This window comes from Chenopodium album, chromosome 4, assembly GCF_948465745.1.
Source record: "Chenopodium album chromosome 4, dcCheAlbu1.1, whole genome shotgun sequence".
In the NCBI taxonomy this organism is placed as follows: domain Eukaryota; kingdom Viridiplantae; phylum Streptophyta; class Magnoliopsida; order Caryophyllales; family Amaranthaceae; genus Chenopodium; species Chenopodium album.
This window is the reverse complement of record NC_137837.1, coordinates 69,426,153-69,450,024: the sequence shown is the minus strand read 5'-3', so window position 1 is coordinate 69,450,024 and position 23,872 is coordinate 69,426,153. Positions and strand designations below refer to the sequence as shown.

The 23,872-nt window shown below is 38.5% G+C and overlaps 3 protein-coding genes across 3 annotated transcripts; 2 read left to right on the top strand and 1 right to left on the bottom strand.

Moving 5' to 3' along the window:
• The first annotated feature begins 3,943 nt into the window (after nucleotides 1-3,943).
• LOC145628073 (uncharacterized) lies at nucleotides 3,944-8,997 on the top strand. The gene is made up of 5 exons (XM_081680398.1): nucleotides 3,944-4,787; nucleotides 5,103-5,350; nucleotides 5,576-7,175; nucleotides 7,349-7,935; nucleotides 8,938-8,997. Exons 1-5 carry the CDS (start codon nucleotides 3,944-3,946, stop codon nucleotides 8,995-8,997), a joined length of 3,339 nt encoding a protein of 1,112 aa, XP_081536524.1.
• On the top strand, nucleotides 8,995-13,885 carry LOC145629249 (uncharacterized). Its single transcript, XM_081681793.1, has 4 exons — nucleotides 8,995-9,449; nucleotides 10,546-10,761; nucleotides 13,456-13,481; nucleotides 13,563-13,885. The coding sequence occupies exons 1-4, from the start codon at nucleotides 9,114-9,116 to the stop codon at nucleotides 13,780-13,782; spliced, it is 798 nt and encodes a 265-aa protein (XP_081537919.1). The 5' UTR covers nucleotides 8,995-9,113; the 3' UTR covers nucleotides 13,783-13,885.
• A 126-nt stretch (nucleotides 13,886-14,011) lies between these two features.
• On the bottom strand, nucleotides 14,012-14,947 carry LOC145627161 (uncharacterized). Its single transcript, XM_081679560.1, has 2 exons — nucleotides 14,773-14,947; nucleotides 14,012-14,684 (listed from the first exon to the last, which is right to left on the bottom strand). The coding sequence occupies exons 1-2, from the start codon at nucleotides 14,938-14,940 to the stop codon at nucleotides 14,055-14,057; spliced, it is 798 nt and encodes a 265-aa protein (XP_081535686.1). The 5' UTR covers nucleotides 14,941-14,947; the 3' UTR covers nucleotides 14,012-14,054.
• Between the last annotated feature and the right edge of the window lie 8,925 nt (nucleotides 14,948-23,872).

Sequence of the window (23,872 nt, the reverse complement as noted above, 5' to 3'; positions counted from 1 at the left end):
TACTACCGTGTCATGGTACCTGTGTCGTGTCACGGGACATTCCGTGTCTTTTCCGCGTAAACCCTTAACGCGTTTTCTTTCCCGTTTTCTGAAAATTTCCCGCGTCACACTAAAAATGTACCGTGTCGCGGGAAAGTTTGCCGTCTGACGGTGGGACTTCCCGTGTCACGGTACACTTTGCCGTATCGCGGGATACTTTTTTAGGGTTTTTATCATTTTAGGGTTCCGTGTGCTCCCTCAGCACATTTTCTCTATAAATACCCCCTCATTTCTGATGTATGGGGCACCGATAATCATTCTCTCTCACCTTACACCAAAAATCATTCTCTTCTCCCTCTTTAACCTAATTTCTATCCTCCTTATTCTTCCATAATAATTCCCCTAAGCACTCCAAGGAGTCTATACTAAACCCGTGGTTCCGTCCTTAAACCAAGGCGTGAAAGGTATAAATAACTGAGGGTTTGGACCAAATTAACTCTACTTTTTATTTAATTTAATTTTCATTTACTTTAAATTTTTTTATTGAAGTTACTAACAGTTTATTCTTGATGTAGCAATTTAAAGGAACGTGCTGAATGTAAGTAATTAATTAAATTAATTACTCTTATTTTATTTTATATTGCTAGTATCATGATTAGGTTATTTTATAACGCTATTATTGTTAAATTACTTCCAATGTTAATGTTTATTTTATTATATTTATTTTGATCACCATATTGCATGTTTAAAGGGAATATGTAATTGAAAATAACGCCTAATAAGATAATTTGGACAACCGGTTTAGGATCCTTTTTAATCTTGTTGTTTAATCAAGTGATCACAATATTTTAGAATTATGTGTTGCATTAATATTCAACCAATTTAATTAGCTTAATAATAGTTTGGAGCAAATTGAATATTTTGTTTGTATGCCTTTGAGATCGCAGGAATCACTTTTCACTATAAGAATCGAGTAGAGGCCAATACGGGCGAATGTGACTCCATGACTCACTTCGTACCATCATCCCCGATCCTCCTTTTGTGGTTCCGAACCATATGGAGTTAGTAATCTCATGGATTATGAATGGGGTGTAACCTTCACGGGTCAATCGTTGTTGCCTTCGTTGTCCCTTTATCGTGGTTGCCTTTTTATGATCCGTTAACGGTTTACAAGTTCCTTAAAAACTTGTTGGCGGCTCCCTACTTTATTTGTCCCTAATCGTATTATGTCAATTCCCACTTTCTATGAGTTCCAAGCATATTCACAACATGCTTTTTACGTAGGCGCACTTCAAGCGACGCCTACAGTTACAAATAGCACTTTTTCTACTAGTGCTACCATTGCTTGAGCCTCTTCCCATTTACAAGTACTACAATATACATCAAGTCTATTAATTAATACTTATCTTTCGAGGTTTGTCTTCCCATCGTGTACATTAAATGTATCTACCTAACTTTATTTGAGGTTTTTTCTTTACTGATTGAGTTAACTTTTGAAAAATGACATAAACTTCTTAAGACGAGCAAAATTTCTGAAAATGAAATAAACTTTTGAGAAGCTAAATGTCAATGATGTATGTTATGCAATAGCACCAGTTGTATCAACATTTTTTATTGTTCAATTGTCTGCATCTACGAACATAAGTAATAAAATATGAACAAAAAAAATCAATTAACAAATAATAGATTTAACTAATCAAATACTTGCGAAACTCTCTAGTGAGAGAAAGTCCTAGTGAGAGAAATCCTCTCTTATTTTCCTCTGCGTTTACTCTTATCCCCTGTTCTTCCTTCTTAGTTTCCTAATAAAAAAAAAAACAAAAAAACAAAAAAATCTAAAAATATTTAGCAAAAATCATGTCTGATAGAATTTTCCCAAGGACGTTTGTCTATCCTCATGTTATTGGTACCTATGAACTTCCTCCTTTATCTTTTCGTGATGGAGATGTTGACTGGAAGTGTACTGTGATAGGAAAATTTTGGGATGCTAGAAAATTCACAGTAGCTCTTGTTCAACGACTGGTTTCAAGGTTTTGGCATCTTAGAGGTCCGGTACGGGTCTTCTCTTACGGCACGGAGTTTATTTTTTGTTGTTCTAATGAATATGACGCTGATGACTTGGATCAACGAGGTTGGGTTCATTTCAAAGGTAGCCTTATGGTGTTGCAACGTCTCCAAGGTCATGAAGTTCCGGAAAATATGAATCTTAATTTAGCTCCGATGTGGGTTCAAGTCCAGGGTCTACCAATTCGTTATTCGGTGCCCCAGGTTGCATCATATGTCCTTCGTCACGTTGGTGACTTACTCATGGAAGAAGATCATACATGTCAGTTTCCTATTCCGAGGCCTAAAGTTAAAATATTAGTTGATTTGTCATTACCTTTAATTGCGGGTTGTTTCTTTCCAACCTATGGTAATCATGTGACATGGGTTAGATTTAAATACGAGGGAATATTCCGCTTTTGCAAAAAGTATGGATTTGTCGGACATGGTCGTGAGACCTGTCCCAAATCATATGAATTCAGTAAGTATCAGTTGGAGCGTCGTTTTTGTAATTTACACGAAGACGGCGCACGTGTTCTATTTGGTCCTACGGATGTTTTGCTATACACAAATTCAATTCGAGGAATTGTTCCAAATTCGGATAATTGGACTACGGAGCTTTGGTTTGGTAATAATGAAGAAGATGATCCATTTGAGTATCCGGCGGACTCTCACCCATCGGATTGGGATTCACTAAGTGACGTCATTGATAACTTCTCAACATGTTCTGTTAATTCTCGGCCTCCTCCGCTGCCATCCGCATCTATTCCGGGTTTATTTCCCGGTCCTCCGTATACTGGGTTTCGAAATAGCAGGGATGAGGTTTGGCGCCGTGATTTGGGTGCTAATCGGTGTATCCGAGAAGATCTTGAGGTTGATGATGCACCGCCACCGTCACCTCCTGAATTTACACATGGAACTCATGCATCTAATTTTCGGCGAGGCTGGCAACAGATAGTTAACTGGGAACATCATATCCTACACGTGCTTCAGCTGATAATCATGGGAATGACACTCAACAGGGGTCCCTACCTCCACGTGTTCCTGTTCTACTTCCTCACCAGATTTTTCATGGTCATCTATTTCACCAGGTTTTGGATACGGGTCAAGGTAATAATCCAACCCAGACTGGGCCGTCCAACCTTTTAAATGATATGGACCCGTATAGGGCAGCTGCTTCAGTTCATGGCATGACTAATCTTGGTCCCCAATCTGAGCCCACTTATAGAGGGGTTTTATTTCAAGATTTGGGTACTTCAACTCGGGACCCGGTTCCTGTTTTCTCTCCTCCGCCTCTGGGCCCAACTGGGCTGATATACCCAGATCCTTTTGGGCCAGGTCCCAGCAACTGGTTGGCTGAAAATTCCCCAATTCCTATTTCCTCGTCGCAGCAACTTTCGGCTTCACCATCACCGTCGCTTGGTTCTTCTTTTCCGACGAATGTGGCTGAAGATTCAGGTTACCAGCCGGATTCCTCTTCTGGGGGCTTCGAGTTTTCTCAGTCTACTCCGTCAGTGAACAATTCCCCGGCGGTTATTTCTATTGCCTCATCTGCCGAGGCTGATGAACCAACTCCGATGGATTGGTCGCCGCAATTTGCCCCTGCCAGCCTGGTTGCTCCAGTGGAATCTCCGCCCCACTCTGCCATTGCAGCAGATAAAATGGAGATTCCTCTTCGTCTTAAGATGTCAAGAGGAAAGGAGAAAATTTGGAAGTGGGTTAAAAATTCGTGCCCATCCAAACGTTCAGCTTCACCTTCCGAGCCTGATACTCCACCAACAATTACTTCTCCGAGTTGCTTCACATGTCTCAAGCAAATTAAGCGTCGCAAGGGTTCTAGAGGCGAATCGGTTTCTGACTCAGCCTCGTCTTCCTCTGATCAAGGTTCGGTGGCTCACCTTCGAGGGCCACCTCCAGGGCCATGAATGTTGGTGCTTGGAACTGTAGGGGTCTTGGTACGGCGGACTCCCCGAAGATTCCGTATGTGGTTTCTCTAGTCCGCTCTTTTGGTATAGATATGATGTTTCTTATGGAAACTTTAGTTTCAGTTGATGTAGCTGTAAAAAAATTAGCTTCGGTTAGTTTTGATGGCTTTTGTGGTTGTGATGCGGTAGGCCTTAGTGGAGGGTTAGTGGTTTTTTGGTTTGCTCCGCTAGTAGTTACTCCCGTATCTATATCTCCTAATGTAATATTTTGTAAAGTTGAAGGTCATGGACAAGCAATAAAATACATCTTGTTTGTGTACGATTCGCCTCATACTTCTGTTAGTTACTTGGTTTGGGAAAAAATCACCAATATTTTAAATTCAATTTCGAATGTAGTTCTTATAGGTGATTTTAATCAGGTTGAATATATGGATGACAAAATTGGGGGTTCTTTAGAAATTCCTGGCCGTCACCAGTTTATAGAATGGAAATTACAGAATGCACTTATAGATATTCCATTCTCGGGACCCCAGTTTACTTGGACCAATGGACAACTCCAGAATCCCACTTATGAAAGGCTAGACAAAGCTTATGCTACTGAGTCATGGTTAGACTCATACTTCGATGCGTCTCTTATCCACCAGCCTATTTTATTCTCTGATCATGATGCTATTATTTTGAAAGAATCAGGGATTACTTGTACTCGTCGACGGCCTTATAAAATTGAAAACTGGTGTCTGGGTATAAAGGAAATTACGGATATTATAGGTTTTGATTGGCTTAAGAATCATTCTGGTTCTTTCATGTTTTCTATCTCCAGAAAATTAGAAGAGGTGAAAGGTCATATGCTTCGGTGGTGTGCTCAAATAAGCGCAAATGGGGTATAGACTGGCAAGATTTGGAGAAATCTGTAGCTTTGGGTTCTTTTCGTCTTCAAAATGCTCAAGAAAGATCTGACCTTCTTGTTTTGCGGGAAGAGAAAATTTCCAGGGCCCAAACAACTTTTCTTTTCTAGAAGCAACGGTGCAAAGTTCGCTGGGATGCTTTTGGTGAGTCTCACTCTAGTCTTTTATTTCGTTCAGTCCAGGCTTGTCGTCGACGGAACAAAATTTTGTGTTTGAAAAAATGAGCATGATGAATGGATTTCTGATCAAGCTGGGATTTCTTCTATCTTGGAAAACCATTTTACTGAACTGTATAATTGTCGGGGGCTTAATTCTCCTGCTTCTTCCTATAACTGGGATGATTTGGATCTTCCCACTCTTTCAGAGCTTGATTTCCAATTTCTCATGACGGATTTTTCTGCCAATGAAATTAAAGAGGCTATGTTTCATATTGGGAGTGATAAATCCCCGGGTCCAGATGGTTTTACTTCAGCTTTCTTCAAGCAGCACTGGGCAATAGTTGGTCCTTAGATCACGGAAGCAGTTCAGTTTTTCTTTGTTCATGGTTACCTACTTCGAGAGTGGAATCGTACCTTCCTGGTGCTTCTCCCAAAGGTGGACCATCCTGAGTTAGCTTCCCAATTTCGCCCGATAGGCTTATGTAATGCGGTATATAAATGCATTGCCAAATGCCTTACTCATCGGCTTCGAAAGGTATTACCCTCTCTCATATCTGATACTCAGAATGCTTTTGTTCCGGGTCGATTAACGGCAGATAATGGTTTGCTGGCCCATGAATTACTTTCTTACATGTCTAATTCGTGTTCTAAAAAGTATTCTGCTGCTTTAAAGTTAGATATGAATAAGTCTTATGATAGGGTTGATTGGGAATTTCTCTGGGATGTTCTTCGAAGATTTGGTTTCCCTCCTTACTGGGTTCATATTTTGCAACAATGTGTTACCACGATTTCCTATCAGCTCTTGGTCAATGGTTCTCCCTCGCCACCTTTTATTCCTAAATGCGGGCTGAGGCAAGGGGATCCTCTACCCCCTTACCTTTTTGTGTTGTGTATGGAAGTTCTGTCTTTGATGTTACGCCGTGATGAACAACGGGGCTTGTTCAGGGGTATTCGTATTGCTCGTCGGGCTCCTTCTATTTCGCATCTCTTCTTTGCTGATGATGCGCTGCTTTTCTTTCATGTATCTCTTGAGGTCTGTGATAATGTGATTTCGGTGGTCAATGAATTTTGTTCGATCTCCGGTCAAATGATTAATATTCAGAAATCTTTTGTTAGATTTAGTTTTAACACTCCGGATGATTATCGAGATTACCTTTCGAATAGCCTTAAAATGAAGGCTCGCCCTTCCATTGGGAATTATTTAGGGCTACCTGTGGATATGGGACGGAGTAAATGCAAAGAGTTTCAGTTTGTGATTGATAGGCTGGTTCAGCGGCTTTCCGTGTTTTCTTCTCTCAGGCTTTCGGCTGCTGCTAAGTTGGTTGTTATCAACTCTATCTTTATTGCTTCTTTTAACCATATTCTCTCGGTTTTCAAATTACCTTCTACGATTTGTGATAAAATCAACTCTCTTTTATTACGGTTTTGGTGGAAGTCTGGGGAAACGTCTAAGGGGCTGGCCTTGGCTCCTGCTGCTGTTGTTTATCTCCCAAAAGGATTGGGGGGTCTTGGAATCCGCCACATTCAGTCCTTTAATGTTGCTCTGCTAGCTAAGCAAGCTTGGAGATTGAGACATAATCCTCAACTCTTAGCTTCTCGTGTTCTTACAGCTAAATACCCTGCGCTTCTTCAACATAGGTCACATATTTCTAGTTCCCGTCCTTCGTGGGGAAGCCGTGGACTTCTTCAAGGGAACTTTGCTCTTTCAGAGGATGTTACTTGGAAGATTGGGTCAGGAAAGAATGTCAACATCTTAGATGATAATTGGTTGCCCAACGTTAAGGTGAGTTTTAAGGATTCGATTCCTTATCAGGCGAGACCCATGTATGTTTCGGAGCTTTTATCTGCCAACTCAACTTCTTGGGATCCATCTAAGGTTAGATCTCTTTTTCCTCAGTTTGTGGCTATGTCTATTCTGAGTCTGGAGCGTCCTTTAAAGGCAGTTGATGATTTTGTTTATTGGAAATACACACAGGATGGCAAGTTCTCTACAAAGTCAGCTTATTTACATATTTTATCTCAACATGTTAACCCTCCTGTCTCTTTTATTCCTCCTTCCTGGTGGAAACGTCTTTGGGGTTTACCTATTCTTCCAAAATGGAAGATGTTAGCTTGGAAGATTGTTCTTGATGCTCTCCCTTCTATGGCGGTTCTCTCTCGCAAAGGTATTCCTGTGAATTTGACTTGTATTTTCTGCCATAGTCATGTGGAAGACAGGAATCATTTGTTTCGTGACTGCTCTTTATTGGTTGTTTATGGTTCTTTGTTAACTGGGGACCTTTTCCTACACCTGGTCATCATTTGCCTTTTCTAGATTAGTTTACGGGTATTATTTCAGGTCTTAGTTCAGGGAAATACTGGTCCATTTTGGATTATTTCTTTGGGGTGTGTTGGGCTATTTGGTTAACCAGAAATAGTGTTAGATTTCGTTCGGCAGTTTATTCTCCCAATTCCATTTTAGAATTGGCGTCAGATTGGTGTCTCAGGAGTCAGAATGCTCGTACCCTTACCTTTACACAAATTGACAAGCCTCCGGGGTTTCCTTCTCAGCCTACAACATTTGCTCTTTGTGGCAAGCTGGAGGATATCTGTGATACTCTTATGGTCTTTGATGGAGCTTGGGACAGGGAGTCTCATGAGGCGGGTACTGGTTGGTTGTTTTGTAACACTGAGTCACAACATCCATTGGGTGGTGGAGCTAAAGCTTGTGTGGCTGGGTCGGCTCTCCATTCTGAACTTCTAGCCTGTTTGTTTGGTCTTCAACAAGCTCGTTCACGGGGTCTTACTAAGCTTCTTCTCCTTACTGACTGTTCTATTATTTCTACTTTGCTTTTGTGCAAAGAATCGGTGGATATGTCAGTGTGCTGGACTGTTCAGGACATCCGTAACATCTTGTCGGGTTTTACTACTTGTCTCAATAGAAAGGTTCCTAAGTCAGCTATTACGGAAGCTCATTCCTTGGCTGGAGCGGCTCGTCGTAGAGATCTTCTTCTTTTTAATTTTTTTCTGTGTTCTCTTTGTCAAAAAAAAAAAAAAAAAAAAAAAAAAACTATATTGGAACGGTTTGTAAATCATTATTTCAAAGAAAGTAAATCATTATTTCAAAGAAAGTTGAAGGTGTGTCTAATAGTGTATTTGATTAGGTTTTTTTTTTTTTTTTAATACGGAGTATATCTTTTGTGAAAGAATGTAACATTTTTTTTAACGGAAAGAATGTTACAGTATTATAATAGAATTTGCACACATTAGAAACTACAATAGTTGGGTAGCCATTATAAATCTTGAATCATGATCATGTTAAAATACCTATAAATGCATTTTGATTTTACCTTATACCAAGCTCACATGGCCATGATCCAACCTCGTAGCTACAGTTATACCATGATAATCAAATGGTTGGCCTAGACACGACTTGAATTTACAAGTGTCAAGTTGTGTCAAACTTACTCAACACATGACTAGTAACGTATTATGCCATGTCGTTAATCAAATGGTTGGCCTAGGCACGAAGTGAATTTATGGGTGTCAAGTTGTGTCAAACTTACTCAACACATGACTAGTAATGTATTATGTCATGTTGTTAATCAAACGGTTGGCCTAGGCACGATTTGAATTTACGAGTGTCAAGTTGTGTCAAACTTACTCAACACATGACTAGTAACATATTATGTCATGTCGTTTATCAAATGGTTACCCTAGGCATGACTTGAATTTACGGGTTTTAAGTCGTGCTAAACTTACTCAACACATGACTGATAACGTATTATGTCATATCGTATACAAATGATTGGCCTAGGCCCAACTTGAATTTACGTGTCTCAAGTTGTGTGAAATTTACTCAACACATAAAGTAACTAGTAACATATTATGTCATGTCGTGTCATATTCATCTCATATAGACGTATAATTACTTTTTCCCTGTTCAAGAGTAAAGGACGCACCCGGCCACAGCCATCTTTAAGAATATCTATCCAAAACCAATTTTAGCGGATCACAATGTAGGAATTTAGCCGGGAAAAAAACAGAAATGCCCAAAATCATACATCTTCTTCCTTTAAACTCAGTGATAGTAAGCTCCCAAAAACACCATTGAAGTTGCACAAATGTTGCAATCCATACTTCTTCTTCCTCCAAATTCTCTCACTCCTTCTCATCATCTTCTCCTTAAACCCTTTCTATCTCCTCCACTCACTTTTCTCCACAAACCCACTTTAACCCACTCTCTCTCCTCCAATCTCCGCCCCAATTCTCAACCATGGCCGCTCTTCGCCGCCGTGGAAGAAGGACCCATCGAACTTTCGCCGGATACTCCGTCGATATTTGCCACAAATGACGACCCTACCCCTCTTCAAGTCTCCACCAGTGTTCTTCTTACTGGGGCTATTACTGTCTTTCTCTTTCGCTCTATTCGTCGCAGAGCTAAACGAGCTAAGGAATTGGTATATTGTTTCTTATCCATTTCATGGTTTTTATGAAGAATTGTGTTTGATTGTGTGTTGTTTGATTAAATTGCTGTTCTTGGTTTTGTGGGGTTCTTTCAAATTTGTGATACTGGCTTTATACTTGTTTATTAGTAGATTTAATTTGGAATTCATTGAACTTCATTATTTCAATATTGCCTATTGTGTGGATAATGATACGGCTTACCTGCCTGGTGCACGTATATATAAACAATGTAAAGCTTCCTTTGATAAATCAAGTAGCATAAGTATTAATTTTTGCCAAATGCTGATGGTTTATTGTATTTATATTGTTGTTGGTCATATCTTCAATGTTTTTTTAATGCACATTCATAGTTGTTTAATGTATTTTCATGGCTATTGAATGAATATCTTTTGGTTTGTTTATCATGAATATGTCATGATAATTGAGAATAATGATCCCATTTTCATGAATATATGGTGATTTAATCACAAAAATACTATGCTAATTATACATATAATGAGTAGTTATTTTCGCTCCTCCTTACCTCTTTAATAGGACACCATTGGTACGAGATCATCTTAAGGACTCGGTTTGAAGTACCAGAATTCGCCTTTATAGTTTGTAGATTTGTTGAGAAATGAGGCAAATTTGTTTAATAGGTAAATATGGAGTGACCTGTTATATAGAAATAGAATTGTAGCTTATTAATGTGCGACCAAGGGAGTAAAATATGTTTTGACCACTAGATATATTGCATTTTCATTTTCAGGCCTGTAAGAGATCTTTGCTTTAGGTTGGTATAGTTGTTGAATTGCTAGCAAGCATAAATGTTCAGAATTGTGATTTTGAGATGGTAGTTTTTGGAGTTGGTTTTTGGGATTCTGCCTTCCTGTTAACTGTTGATAAAGACGGTCTTTTGGTTGGGCTTATTACATTTCATACTTGGTCACTTAGGTTCCTAGCAAAATGATCTCTTGGCCCTTGCATCTTTTAGATTTTCAATGTTCTTGGTTATATCATTTTACCAATTGAGGCATGTGATTTCAATACTCGAGCAAAGTTATTGTCTTCTTGAGATATTAATGTATTGTAGATGTTTTGTGGTCTTAGAGAATGAGAGCCTCTGGTGCAAAGAGTTTGAAAGAGGAAGCATTGGATAGCTTAAAAGCAATTGGATCGGTCTCGATTGAACCTAAATCTTCACCATCCCCTGTTCAGGCGTTCTTAGGAGCGATCACTGCAGCTGTTATTGCAGCCATTCTGTATAAATTTACAACTACTATCGAGGCATCTCTTAATCGACAAACAATTCCTGATAATTACTCGGTTTGTCCTTTCACTCCTTTCCTTTTTTTTTTTTTTTTTTTTTTCCTGAACGTACATGTCCTGATTTTTTTATTATTATTATTAAATTCCATGCTTTCTCACTTTGTTCTGTGGTTTGAGGCTTAGATAAGATTTAATGCTGCTCTAGGAGAGTGTTAAATAAAAAGTAATTTCATAATATCAATGTATGATATGTGACTGTGAGGTTTTTTTATAGAGAAATGGCTAATCATGTAATGCTCACTACTGCTTGCTATTGGTAGCAGTTTTCATATTATTTCCCTCTTGCCCATGGAGCCTCATTGTGAATTCATTCTCAATAAAATCATCTTTGTTGGTACTTGTATTACTCTTTCCTCCATGGCTGACTAGCTGTACTTCGGCTATGTTCAGTTCAACTTAGTGAAGATGATATCATCTTACATCGGCTATGATCATATTAGAAAAGATCAGATCATGTGAACTAAACATAGCCTTCTTCTAAAAACAGATGGTGCTTGTTTGCTTCAGCCTCCATCCATGGTATTCATGACCCAAATAATGCATGAAAGTTATATATGTATATAGAGTTTTTTCTTTCCCTTGTATTGGTAAATGGTCCTTGAACGTCTTTTACCCAAAATTCCAAAATCATATCTTTCTAAAAGCTGACAGCTAAGGGTTCGTTTGGCATTACTGTGGTTTTCTGTTTTTTGGTTTTTTGTTTTTTAAAGTATTGAACTTATTAAAATCATGATAATTTTGAAAACTGACAACAGAAAAGTGAAAACACCTTTTTCTTGTTTCCTGTTTTTGGTTTATGGTTTTCAAAAAAACAGGAAACTGAAAACCAAAACTGATGCCAAACAAGCCCTAACATATTCAATTTCAAGAGAAATATAATACTGACCACTCTTTCAGTGGAGTGATGATGATAATTTTGGTATGTGGCTGTTCATGTCTTTTACTGTAGTTTCCGTTTTGTTTTCTTCTCTTTTGTTGAGAGAGAAGGGATGGATGGCCCTAGATTTTATGATATCTTAAGCATAAGGCTTGAAACTAATCCAAAGAAAGATTAGTATTTTGCATAAACCTGCCGTCATTGAATGCTGATAAGCAGCTCTCTGTATGTAAACACATACTGCAAGTGTGACTTGCAGTAGCTACCAGCTAGTGACATTGTCAACATCATAGACAGAAAGACTTTGTTTAGATGCATCAACTTGTCATTTCATCTTATTTTTAGATATTAGGCTGCATAGTATATTGTAATGATTTCATAGGAGGAAGAGCTTGTGTTTAACCCTGGTAGTAAAGGTTATAAACTTGACTTTTGCTCCGCTCTCATCTGAGCCAAATCTTCCACATGACGTTTTACCTGAAACTGCATGATTCAACAGAAGTTGACTGCTTGACAAAGCTTATTGATGTTTCAAACATCAGGTTTCCCTTCCTGTTTGAAAAGAACTGCTATTTTCTTCCCAGAAGAGTTGTTGGTCTGATTCTAATATTATGGTGGTTGTCTCTACTTGGTCAATCATCAACCAGTAATTGGCTTTTTTTACCAGTAACTTCCTTTGTGATACCTTCCTGTTTAGCCGTACATGCTTCACTATTGGACTAGCTTCTCCCTCTTAGAGCAACGTAATTTTAGTTTAACCTTGCCTTCTGCATGACACACAGTAGATATAAGCTTGAAAAAAGTTCCATGTTTCTTCTTTCTCGTAGCTCAGTAGTTGATTCATGTTAGCCAACCCCAAATCATTTTGCGACTAAGGCTTTGTTGTTGTTGTTGTCGTTGTCGTTGTTGTAGCTCTAATAGTGATATAAGTGCCACACATAGATGGCTGTATTACATGGCTGCTGCAATAATTATTGCCTTATTGGAGTTTGATTTACTCAGAGACAGATTTGTGATCATGTTCTAAAAAATTATGTTCTCAACCTACATAGAAAGGCTACAAGTAACCTATCCATGTTTTTTTTTTTTTTTTTTTTTTTTTTTGAGTTGTGTGATTAATGGTTAAAGTAATCTGCCTTTAGCAATGAAAATGCCTTAAAAACAATGATTCTATGTGTGTTTGTAACTTGGTACGGACATTAATTGCAACCACCATAATATCATATAACCCCTTTGTGTACAACCTTGTTGCATGTGACCATGTCCCTTTATATCAATCTTTATTGATACATGATTATCTATGTCCCTTTTGTGTTTCGAAAATGAACTTAAAATCTGCCTGATATGTTTTGTGGCTGTTGTTTTAAGTTATAATTGAAATTCATGTTTAAGGAGCTAAATAGACATATAGTTAGTGAAACAGGCATATCCTTTGAAGACAGTCCCATGAGGTTTCTTAATCATAATATTCAACACCCTTATTTATGAAACTGGTATTTGCTCTTCTGGAAATTAGTTTCAAAGTCAAAAAAATCTATTAGTGTCATACTTTCCAGTCTTTATGTTAGCACATGTCGCTGACTTGATGCATATACGCTCAGAAATCAATATGCATTCATGTAACTCATGATTAGTGTACAAGGCATATAGTTCTGCCTATTTGCATTCCTAATGAAGTATCTGAGTGCTGGAATATCGACATGTATGTTCTCCAAAACTCTTGTAAGTTAAAACTTAGTTCTTACTCGTGCTTGCTCAGCTAAAATTTTTATGTTTTGTTTGTCATAATCTCTTTTCTTTCCCCTGCTTTTCAGGTTCGTCAAATTACTGTTACAATAAGGTACAATTCCTGACTTTTATTAAATTTATTACAGAACTCTTAATAGGCATCAATTTGACTCTTTTCTACTGCTATTTGTAGGACTATTATCAATGGATTGTGCTACCTAGCAACATTTGTTTTTGGCTTCAACGCTCTCGGCTTATTCCTTTACTCAGGAAAGCTCACTCTCGATTCTCTTTTTGGAGACACTGCAGGTAGCAATGAGAATATTACTGACGTAAAAGATTCCAGTTCCCCCAATCTGTCATCTGAAAGTGCTAGTAATCAGGAAAATAATGATTCTGATCAAACTTCTTAATACATCCTGTCATAGATTAGTACAATTTTAGTTTACAAGAGTATAACATACTTTTATGTCGATCACGCTATATATATACAGAATAGCAGCTTTATCAGGTGCAGATTTTGTATGTATAAAAAACTGGTTCAGTTTACAATTTTTGACCTTGCAAAAAATTCAGAATATAACAAAATCTCACATAATATAATCATAATTATTGACTTAATAAAAAGGAGTTACAAACTATCACAAATGGTGTAGCATAGCTAAGGAAGAAACAATTATTTCATTTAGAATGCAACAGTAGTAGACATCAGCGCTGTGGTAAGAGCAGTAGCTTGAAGTTCAGAACTACAATCAACCATTATTCCCTCCTGCTCAAAACACTTGGGCACAGTTTTGTTTCTCTCCTCTTCTTTTTCGCTTGACTCGTTAAACTCATCCAGGATCTTCTTATTAACATCGAGAACATACAAAACCGCCACCATTGCAACTGAGGAAAGAAACATAGGAATCGGACCAAATATCCACATCAACATTGTTATAGCAAAATAAATCGCCCTTAAACCCACCTGCCAGAAATTCGCACCATGATACAAAGACTCGACGATGAATTCTTCAGGGACCCCTGCCTTTGGCATACTTAAGAAGAGATTAGCCTGCACGTAACACCTCGAAGATTGGACAAAAGACGCGAAAGCAAGCAAGAAAAACAAGAGGATGCTGATGTATTTGATGGAAGTGATTGGTACTCCTGCATCTCCATAGATTATTCTCTTGATTATTTCACTGCTTGAGGAGCTTCCGATCCATGCGCCAATCAAAGAACTCAGAGTTAAAGAGGTGGATGCCATGAAATTCGATGCTACTATCGTGCTGTTCATAACTGTAAAAGCTGGACCTCTACTCATTGCATCAACCTGAGATTAGGCATAAAATCATTGTTGAGATTTTTACTAATTTTTTTTTAGAGTAAAACAATTTTGAAGAGTTTATCTATAGACTAACCTGCATGAGTTTCTTAACCCATATTTTTTGACAGTGATTATGAAAGCCAACAACAGTACACTTCGAATTTCTGAGGTATCTGTATACAAGGAATATATGGTATCCAAACATCAACAACAGCCCTGCTGGTACCAATATCACATCTAGCATCTCCTTTCGCCACTTCATTTCTTCTCTCTTGTTCGTCTCGATCTATGTCAATCTTCTCAGGGAATTCCCTCTAATTTGTGCTCTTTATTTCTAGTACAAACAGCAGCAGCAGCAGTACCTAACTAACAGCAGTATGATTGTATGAAGGTTTAATTTAGTAAGTCTTTTTTTAAAAATTTGCTTTTAAAAAGTGAATACGGTCCATTTCGACATAGGTAGGAAAAAATAGCGGGAAAAGTATTATGAAAGCTTAGGTTATGATTGCATGCTTTAGCTTTTAATACATAAAAAAATATTAATCTAATTAAAGTGGAGTAGTTAAGTTGATTAATTAATGTAATACGTACTAATCATATAGATAAAACATTTTTAGCACTCAGTATGCACTTAAACAGTAGGTGATTTGCTGTTGCAGCTAGCCAATAGGATAGTAGAAGAGAGACTAAAATTAGCAAGCTAATACAAGATACATTGATCTATAATACTACGTGTAATAAATTAATCTTTTTTAGGGGTATTGTATTAAGTTACTTTGTAATAGGCAATCTTTAAAAATTTATTGATTCTTAGAAATATAAAACAACCAGCTGGGATAATAGTGGAGAAAGAAAAAAGAAAAAGAATGTTAGGAGATGAGGCAATCTTTAAGAGACGGATAGAGTACTGCAGTTATAAAGCTTATTGGTATTAGCTTTTTCAAAAATCTATACGCATACACTCATACAGTACTCGTGTATATTATGGGTTCCTAAATCCATGTAAATATGTAAAATAGTCCTAAATAAGGAGTATATAGTTCAGCATATACAAAATACATCATACTGTATTTTCTTTTAATTTCTTTGATCAAGAAGCAACAGCAGCAGACAACACTGCAGTAGTAATTGCAGTTGCTTGAAGTCCATAATTATTATTTGCCATTTCCTGTTGCTCAAAAGGCCTATCAACAGCTATCTTTCTCTCCCCTTCTTTGTTACATGATTCATTAAAATCATGCAAATGTTTCTTATTAACATCAAGAACATACAAAATTGCCACCGTTGCCACTGAGGAAAGAAACATAGGAATCGGACCAAACATCCACATCAACATTGTTATAGCAAAGTAAATCGACCTTAAACCCACTTACCAGAAATTGCCACCATGAACTAAGGCCTCAACGACGAATTCTAAAGGGATTTCAGCCTTTGGCATACTCATGAGGAGGTTAGCCTGCACGTAACACCTAGAAGATTGTATGAAAGACGCGAAAGCAAGCAAGAAAAACATGAAGATGCTGATGTATTTGATGGAATTGATTGATAATCCTGTATCTCCGTAGATTATTCTTCCGATTAATTCATTGCTTGAGGAGCTTCCGATCCATGCACCAATCAATGAGCTTAAGGTTAAAGAAGTGGTTGCCATAAAATTTACTGATATTATCGTGTTGCTCATTGCTGTGAATGCTGGACCTCTACTCATTGCATCAATCTAACCCATACAAGATTCAAGCTAAGTGAGATAAAATCATAATTGACTAACAATTCCACATTTATAGAATTTCCAAAAATTCGAAAAAGTTAGTAGGGTCAATCAACCCCGCAATGTATGATAGATTCACTATTTATGCCTATAAAGCGAAGAATCCCACCAAAGACGGGGTGAGGAGGGATCAGATTTACGTAATCTTATCCCAAAAGCTAATTTGTCGGGTTGACATAGATTTTAGTTGAGACAACTCTAGTACTCAACATATGGAAGCTAAAGTTTTGATTTTGTTGAAGCTTAAAATGAATGTACAAAAAGAGTGGATTGACCAACCTGCATAAGTTTCTTGGCCCATATTTTTTGAAAATGGTTATCAAATCCAATAGTAGTATCCTCTGATCTTCTGAGATACCTGTATAATAAGTATATATGGTACCCAAACTGTTGTAACGGATGTGAGAAAGAACAAATTAATGAATGCAAAACAAATAAATAGCACACACAGATTTACGTGGTTCACCAACAATGTGTTGGCTACGTCCACGGGCAGGCGAGAGAAAAGCTTTATTGATCTTGAGGAAATTCCTGATTACAGATTGATAATGTCAATTATCAATAATAGACTAAGCTATGAATAAACCCTAACTAGGAATATATATAGCTTCCCCAAATAAGATAGATAAGTGCATAAAAACGGCCCATAAAACCCTAATAAATCGTGTGGGTTCCACCGTGCACAAACGGAGAGCTCTCGCTCACCATCGAGCGAGCTATCGCTCGGACCCCAGTCGAGCTATCGCTCATGGTCGAGCGAGCTATCGCTCGGCCCCTATCTCACCTTCGACCTTCGCGAGCTACCGAGCGAGCTATCGCTCGGCCTAGTCGAACCAATATGTCTTCGTGAGCTATAGCTCACTCGCATAGGAGCTATAGCTCCAATTTCGTCGCAACTCCATATGCTTTCGAAACTACCGAGCTATAGCTCGCTGCTCCTAAACCCAAATTCAAGGCATATTTCAACAAACTCCACCTTGACTTGAATCCTCTCACAAAACCAGATAACCAGACGCATTGATCACAATGCCCAGACTCTCCCTGTAACCAGACTTGTCCCGAAAGACAACCAGACCAGATTAGCCCCGTAGGACTCCAGATTAGCCCCGTAGAGCTCCAGATTAGCCCCATAGAGCTCCAGATTAGCCCCTAAGGGCTCCTAACAATCTCGAATATTGAGCAAGTTCAAACAGTGTTCAAACTTACTCCGCGAAACCGGCTTGGTGAACATATCAGCAGGATTATCGGCAGTACCTACCTTCTTCACCTTAATTCTTGTCTCAGTTCGTAGAAAATGATACCTGACATCAATGTGTTTAGTTCTCTCATGATGCACTTGATCCTTAGCCAAACATATTGCACTCAAACTGTCACAATATACTATAGCTTGATCATGATGTAGACCCAGATCACTAACTAGTCCCTTTAACCAGATTCCCTCTTTGGATGCTTCTGTTAAGGCCATGTACTCTGCTTCAGTAGTAGACAAAGTCACTGAAGGCTGCAAAGTAGCTTTCCAACTAACAACCGAACCACCAAGAGTGAACACATAACCAATCATAGACCTTCTACCATCAACATCCCCAGCATAATCAGAATCCGAATAGCCTGTAACTAAACATGCCACATCATTACCATAAATGAGACCAACATCAGATGTACCCCTTAGGTAACGAAAAATCCTCTTGACTGCTTGCCAATGCTCCTTACCAGGGTCAATCATGAACCTACTAACAACACTGACTGCTTGTGCAAGATCCGGCCTAGTGCAAACCATAGCATACATCAAACTCCCTATTGAACTAGCATAGGGAACACGAGACATGTACTCCTTCTCCTCAGCAGACTTTGGTGCAAAAGCAACCGACAAGTGACAATTAGCCGCGCTTGGAGTATCTATAGGCTTCGCTGTTGACATGCCAAACTTCGACAATATCTTCTCAATGTAGCCTTTCTGCGATAAGAAAAGTTTCTTTTGAGCCCTATCCCTATAAATCTCCATGCCCAATATCTTTCGAGCCGCACCCAAATCCTTCATTTCAAACTCGGCACTGAGAAAACCCTTCAATTTCTGAATATCAGACTTGTTCTGCGCTGCTATCAACATATCATCTACATATAGAACTAAGTATACACAACAATCATACGGATTCCTGTTGTAGCCTAGCTCCATCATGTAGCTATCAAACCTCTTGTACCATTGCCTAAGAGACTGTTTTAGCCCCATACAAGGACTTCTTCAACTTGCAAACATGGTCTTCTTTTTCTAGAACTTGGAAACCATCCGGTTGGGTCATGTATATATCCTCTTCCAACTCTCCATGTAGAAAAGCTGTTTTCACATCTAGTTGCTCAAGCTCTAAATCCTGATGTGCAACTATTGCTAGTAGCACCCTGATGGAAGTGTGTCTGACCACAGGTGAGAAGATCTCATTGTAGTCTATCCCCTCTCTTTGTGTGAACCCTCTTGCAACTACTCGAGCCTTATACTTGATCCCCTCCGCAGGTGTCATCCCCTCCTTTTTCTTGAAAATCCATTTACAAGTGACAATTTTTCTCCCTGGAGGCCTAGGAACAAGATCCCAAGTCTTATTCTTATGAAGTGACTCCATCTCATCTCCCATTGCAGCAAGCCAATGGGTAGATTCTGTACATGTAACTGCTTCCTTATAGGTAGATGGCCCATATACATCCACCTCTTCGGCAACCTGTAGTGCATAAACCACCATATCTTCAAAACCAAATCTGTCAGGAGGTTTTCCAAAATTCGCCCTTTTAGAACGTTCCAGCGCTAGACTAGGCTTGTTCAATTTTGGCGTTAATGATACTGGTGCTTCAGTATTTTCGTGTTGAACATCTTTTTCTTGTACCTGATCTCTCTCATCATGAGTGACTTGCTGCTCCACCTGTTTGTCAACACTACCACTATCTGATACAACTATGGGCTGAACATTAGAGTTAAACATAGAATTTTCATCAAAGACTACATTTCTACTAAGTATAACTCTACTTTCCGATGGAGACCAAATCCTATAACCTTTAACCCCATCGCCATACCCTACAAATACTCCCTTTTTGGCCCTTGGCTCTAATTTACCCTCATTAACATGGTATTAAACATTGCAACCAAAAGCTCTCATTTTTTAGTAATCTGCAGGCTTACCAGACCACACCTCATAGGGTGTTTTGAGGTTAATTCCAGAGTGCGGTCCACGGTTGATCAAATAACATGTCGTACTAACGGCTTCTGCCCAAAACTTTCTGGTCAATCCAGCATTAGAGAGCATGCACCGAACTCTCTCCAAAAGTGTCTGATTCATTCGTTCTGCTACACCATTTTGCTGTGGTGTATCTCTGACGGTACGATGCCTAGCGATCCCCTCATTCTTGCAGAACTCATCGAACTCAGACCAACAAAATTCTAGACCATTATTAGTTCGTAGCTTCTTGATCTTCTTCCCAGTTTAATTCTCCACTAACGCCTTCCACTGCTTGAAATTCTTGAAAGCTTCACTTTTAAACCTCATTATGATCACCCAAGTCATCCTTGAAAAATCATCAATGAATGATACAAAACACCTGTGACCTCCCAATGACTCAACACGTGAAGGACCCTAACAATCGGAGTGGATATAATCAAGAATACCTTTAGTTCTATGAATGCCTTTGGGGAACTTACTGCGATGTAGTTTCCCAAAGACACAATGCTCACAGAAATCAAGGTTTGTGACCTTATGGCCACCTAGAAGATCAGCCTTGGAGAGGATTTGCATTCCTTTCTCACTCATATGCCCAAGCCTTATGTGCCATAACTTGGTCATATCATCCTTCTGAACCTCAGATGAAACAACAGCAACTGAAACTGATAAAGTGGAGCCCTGTAGGAAATACAAAGTACCACGCTTGAAACCCTTTAGAATCACATCCGAACCCTTGCAGACATTCAGAACTCCACCTTTACCCCTAAAACTGAAACCCTTATTGTCTAGTGCACTCAGTGAAATCAGATTCTTAGTCATTTGTGGAACATATCTGACATCGTTCAATATGTGAAGCGTACCATCATGTGTCCGGATCTTGATAGAGCCAATCCCAATTGCCTTGCACACTGCACTATTAGCCATTGAAATATTTCCTCCATCTACCTGCTCATAGGTAGTAAACCACTTCCTACGTGGACATATATGATACGATGCCCCAGAATCAAGAACCCACACATCATTGTGATATGTATGTTCACCCGCAACTAAAGCAATGTCATACTCAGAATTCGAATCCTATCCTGCTAAAGCAGCAGATACAGATTTATCCTGCTGTTTCTTCTTGGGACATTCTCTCTTCCAATGCCCCTTCTCTTTACAGTAATTACAGACATCAGTTTGCTTAGGACCCCCTTTGGAATTTCCGGGTTTCTTAGCCTTCTTCTTCCCGGAATTTCCATGTCCTTTTCCACCACTGGCCATTAATCCAGAGGCTTGATTGTCTGTACCTGTACTACCAGATGCCTTATGGCGTAATTCCCTAGTATGAAGAGATGATCTAACCTCTTCTAGGGAGACAGTATCTTTACCAACAATAGAAGATTGCACAAAATTCTCATACGACAAAGGTAAAGAAACTAACAGAATTAAAGCAGCATCCTCATCATCAACCTTAACATCAATACACTAGGTGAAAAAAGTGCTTTGGCAGCGGTTCAAACCCGGTCTAAGGCACCGGTTTGAACCGCTGCCTATGTGGGGGGTGCCAAATACCCCTTTTTAGCACCGGTTCAAAACCGGTGCCATATATTCAATTAGGCACCGGTTAACCGGTGCCAAAAATGAACCAAAATATTTATTTCATTGGTTTTGGCACCGGTTAACCGGTGCCAAAACTGCCCAAAATTTTTTTTTTTTTTTTTTTTTTTTGTTTTGTTTTTGTTCTTGTTCTTTGTTCACTTGAAAATTGGCAGAAAACTAATACAACACCAATTATAACATTAATTCATAATCAGTAATAACACACCAAATATAATTGAAATTCATAATCACCAAAATGTTACATAATACATTAATACATAATATAATTGAAATTTATAATTAGTAGTTTTACACTTGCCCAAAAAAAAAAAAAAAACCAAATGGATTCGACGAACGAGCTCAGTAGCTGAATTGCAGAAGCAAAGTATCGGCTATCAATTTTCGACGAAGATAACTCACGAACTGAAAATTGAAAAAAAAAAACGATTATATTCAGATAATTATACCCAGAAAACACAAAATTATAAAAAATAAAATTGAAAAAAAATACAAAATCCTCGAAAAAAAAAACAACCCAGAAACTCAAAATAAAATAAAAAATACACATACATGTAATTAAAAAAAAATACCCAAAAAACACATGCATGTAATTAAAATTGATTAATCAACCCAAAATTAAACCCAGAAAAACGAGAACAAATAGAATTAAAATACAAAACCCATTAAATTCGGATAATTATACCCACAAAAATCGAATTAAAATCCAAAAATTGATTAAATAAACCCAGAAAAATCGATTAGAATCCAAAACGATTACTAAACCCTAAATTCAATCCAACATAATCGATTGAAATCGAATTAAACTTATAAATTAAACCATAACCTTGTATAAATTATACCAAAAAAAAAACACATGCATGTAATTAAAAAAAACCCAAAAAAAAACACATGCATGTAATTAAAATTGATTAATCAACCCAAAATTAAACCCAGAAAAAACGAGAACAAATCGAATTAAAATACAAAACCCATTAAATTCGAATAATTATACCCACAAAAATCGAATTAAAATCCAAAAATCGATTAAATAAACCCAGAAAAATTGATTTAAATCCAAAATTGATTACTTTAAACCCTAAATTAAATCCAACAAAATCGATTAAAATCAAATTAAATCCTAACCTCGTATAAATTATACCCAGAAATTGTCGGTGGGATTTGCGGCGGTCGTCGACCTTTGTGGTGGTGGCGGCGGCTTTGCGGCAATGGTGATGTTGTGGTGGTGGGCTTTGTGGCGGTGGTCGAATTTGTGGTGGTGTAGATCAAAGAAAGAGAGGAGATCGAAGAAGTTAGGGAGAGGAGATGAAAGAAGATCGGTTTAGAGAGATGAGCTAGATCGAATATGCATGGGAGATGAAGATCAATAAGGGAAATGAGAGGAGAGAGAAGGGAGAGGAGGAGAAGGGAGAGAGGAGAGAGAAGGAGATCAGAGGGAATGAAATAAAAAGAGGCGGAGTGAGAACTTTTTTTAGGGTTTATTATGTGAATTGAACCGTTTTTTTTTTTAACATCTTATGGAACCGGTTCAAACCGGTGCCATTTGTATTTTTGGCAACGGTTTGATCTGAACCGGTGCCATTTCTCTTTGTCTAAAAACCCGCCCATTTTTAGGCCGATTTTTGGCACCGGTTTGGCCTGAACTGGTGCCATTTGGGGGTTGCCTTTTTGTATTTTTCTACTAGTGATATTACGCAAATCTAGCAAAATTGTATTTAATTGATCTAGGTGATCTCTAAGAGGTGTACCTTCATTCATTCGCAGACTGAACAGACGTTGCTTCAATAGCAACTTGTTTGTTAGAGACTTTGTCATGTACAAACTCTCCAATTTCAACCACAGACCTGATGCAGTTTCCTCCTCCGCAACCTCGGTAATGATATCGTCTGCAAGACACAACATGAATGTTGAATGTGCCTTCTCCTCCAGAATGGCCATCTCAGCGGTATCCGGACCCGGTGACTTCTTTGTCGATGGTGTCTTAGCGCCATCCGATGACTTCTTTTCCAATGGTGCCCATAACCCTTGTTATTTCAACAACGCCCGCATCTTGATCTGCCATAAACTAAAACTATTCCTCCCCGTGAATTTATCAATTTTCACATTCATACCAGACATCTCTCTCACTCAAATCGAACCTAAGCTCTTGATACCAATTGTTGTAACGGATGTGAGAAAGAACAAATTAATGAATGCAAAACAAATAAATAGCACACACAGATTTACGTGGTTCACCAACAATGTGTTGGCTACGTCCACGGGCAGGCGAGAGAAAAGCTTTATTGATCTTGAGGAAATTCCTGATTACAGATTGATAATGTCAATTATCAATAATAGACTAAGCTATGAATAAACCCTAACTAGGAATATATATAGCTTCCCCAAATAAGATAGATAAGTGCATAAAAACGGCCCATAAAACCCTAATAAATCGTGTGGGTTCCACCGTGCACAAACGGAGAGCTCTCGCTCACCATCGAGCGAGCTATCGCTCGGACCCCAGTCGAGCTATCGCTCATGGTCGAGCGAGCTATCGCTCGGCCCCTATCTCACCTTCGACCTTCGCGAGCTACCGAGCGAGCTATCGCTCGGCCTAGTCGAACCAATATGTCTTCGTGAGCTATAGC

Coding starts and splice junctions, on each gene's coding strand:
- LOC145628073 (XM_081680398.1), top strand. CDS start 3,944: ATGAATGTTGGTGCTTGGAACTGTAGGGGTCTTGGTACGGCGGACTCC. Junction 5,351..5,575: donor TCAAGCAGCACTGGGCAATA/GTTGGTCCTTAG, acceptor TCTGATACTCAG/AATGCTTTTGTTCCGGGTCG. Junction 7,176..7,348: donor GGCGGTTCTCTCTCGCAAAG/GTATTCCTGTGA, acceptor GTATTATTTCAG/GTCTTAGTTCAGGGAAATAC.
- LOC145629249 (XM_081681793.1), top strand. CDS start 9,114: ATGTTGCAATCCATACTTCTTCTTCCTCCAAATTCTCTCACTCCTTCT. Junction 10,762..13,455: donor CAATTCCTGATAATTACTCG/GTTTGTCCTTTC, acceptor CCTGCTTTTCAG/GTTCGTCAAATTACTGTTAC. Junction 13,482..13,562: donor CAAATTACTGTTACAATAAG/GTACAATTCCTG, acceptor TGCTATTTGTAG/GACTATTATCAATGGATTGT.
- LOC145627161 (XM_081679560.1), bottom strand. CDS start 14,940: ATGAAGTGGCGAAAGGAGATGCTAGATGTGATATTGGTACCAGCAGGG. Junction 14,685..14,772: donor GGGTTAAGAAACTCATGCAG/GTTAGTCTATAG, acceptor GCCTAATCTCAG/GTTGATGCAATGAGTAGAGG.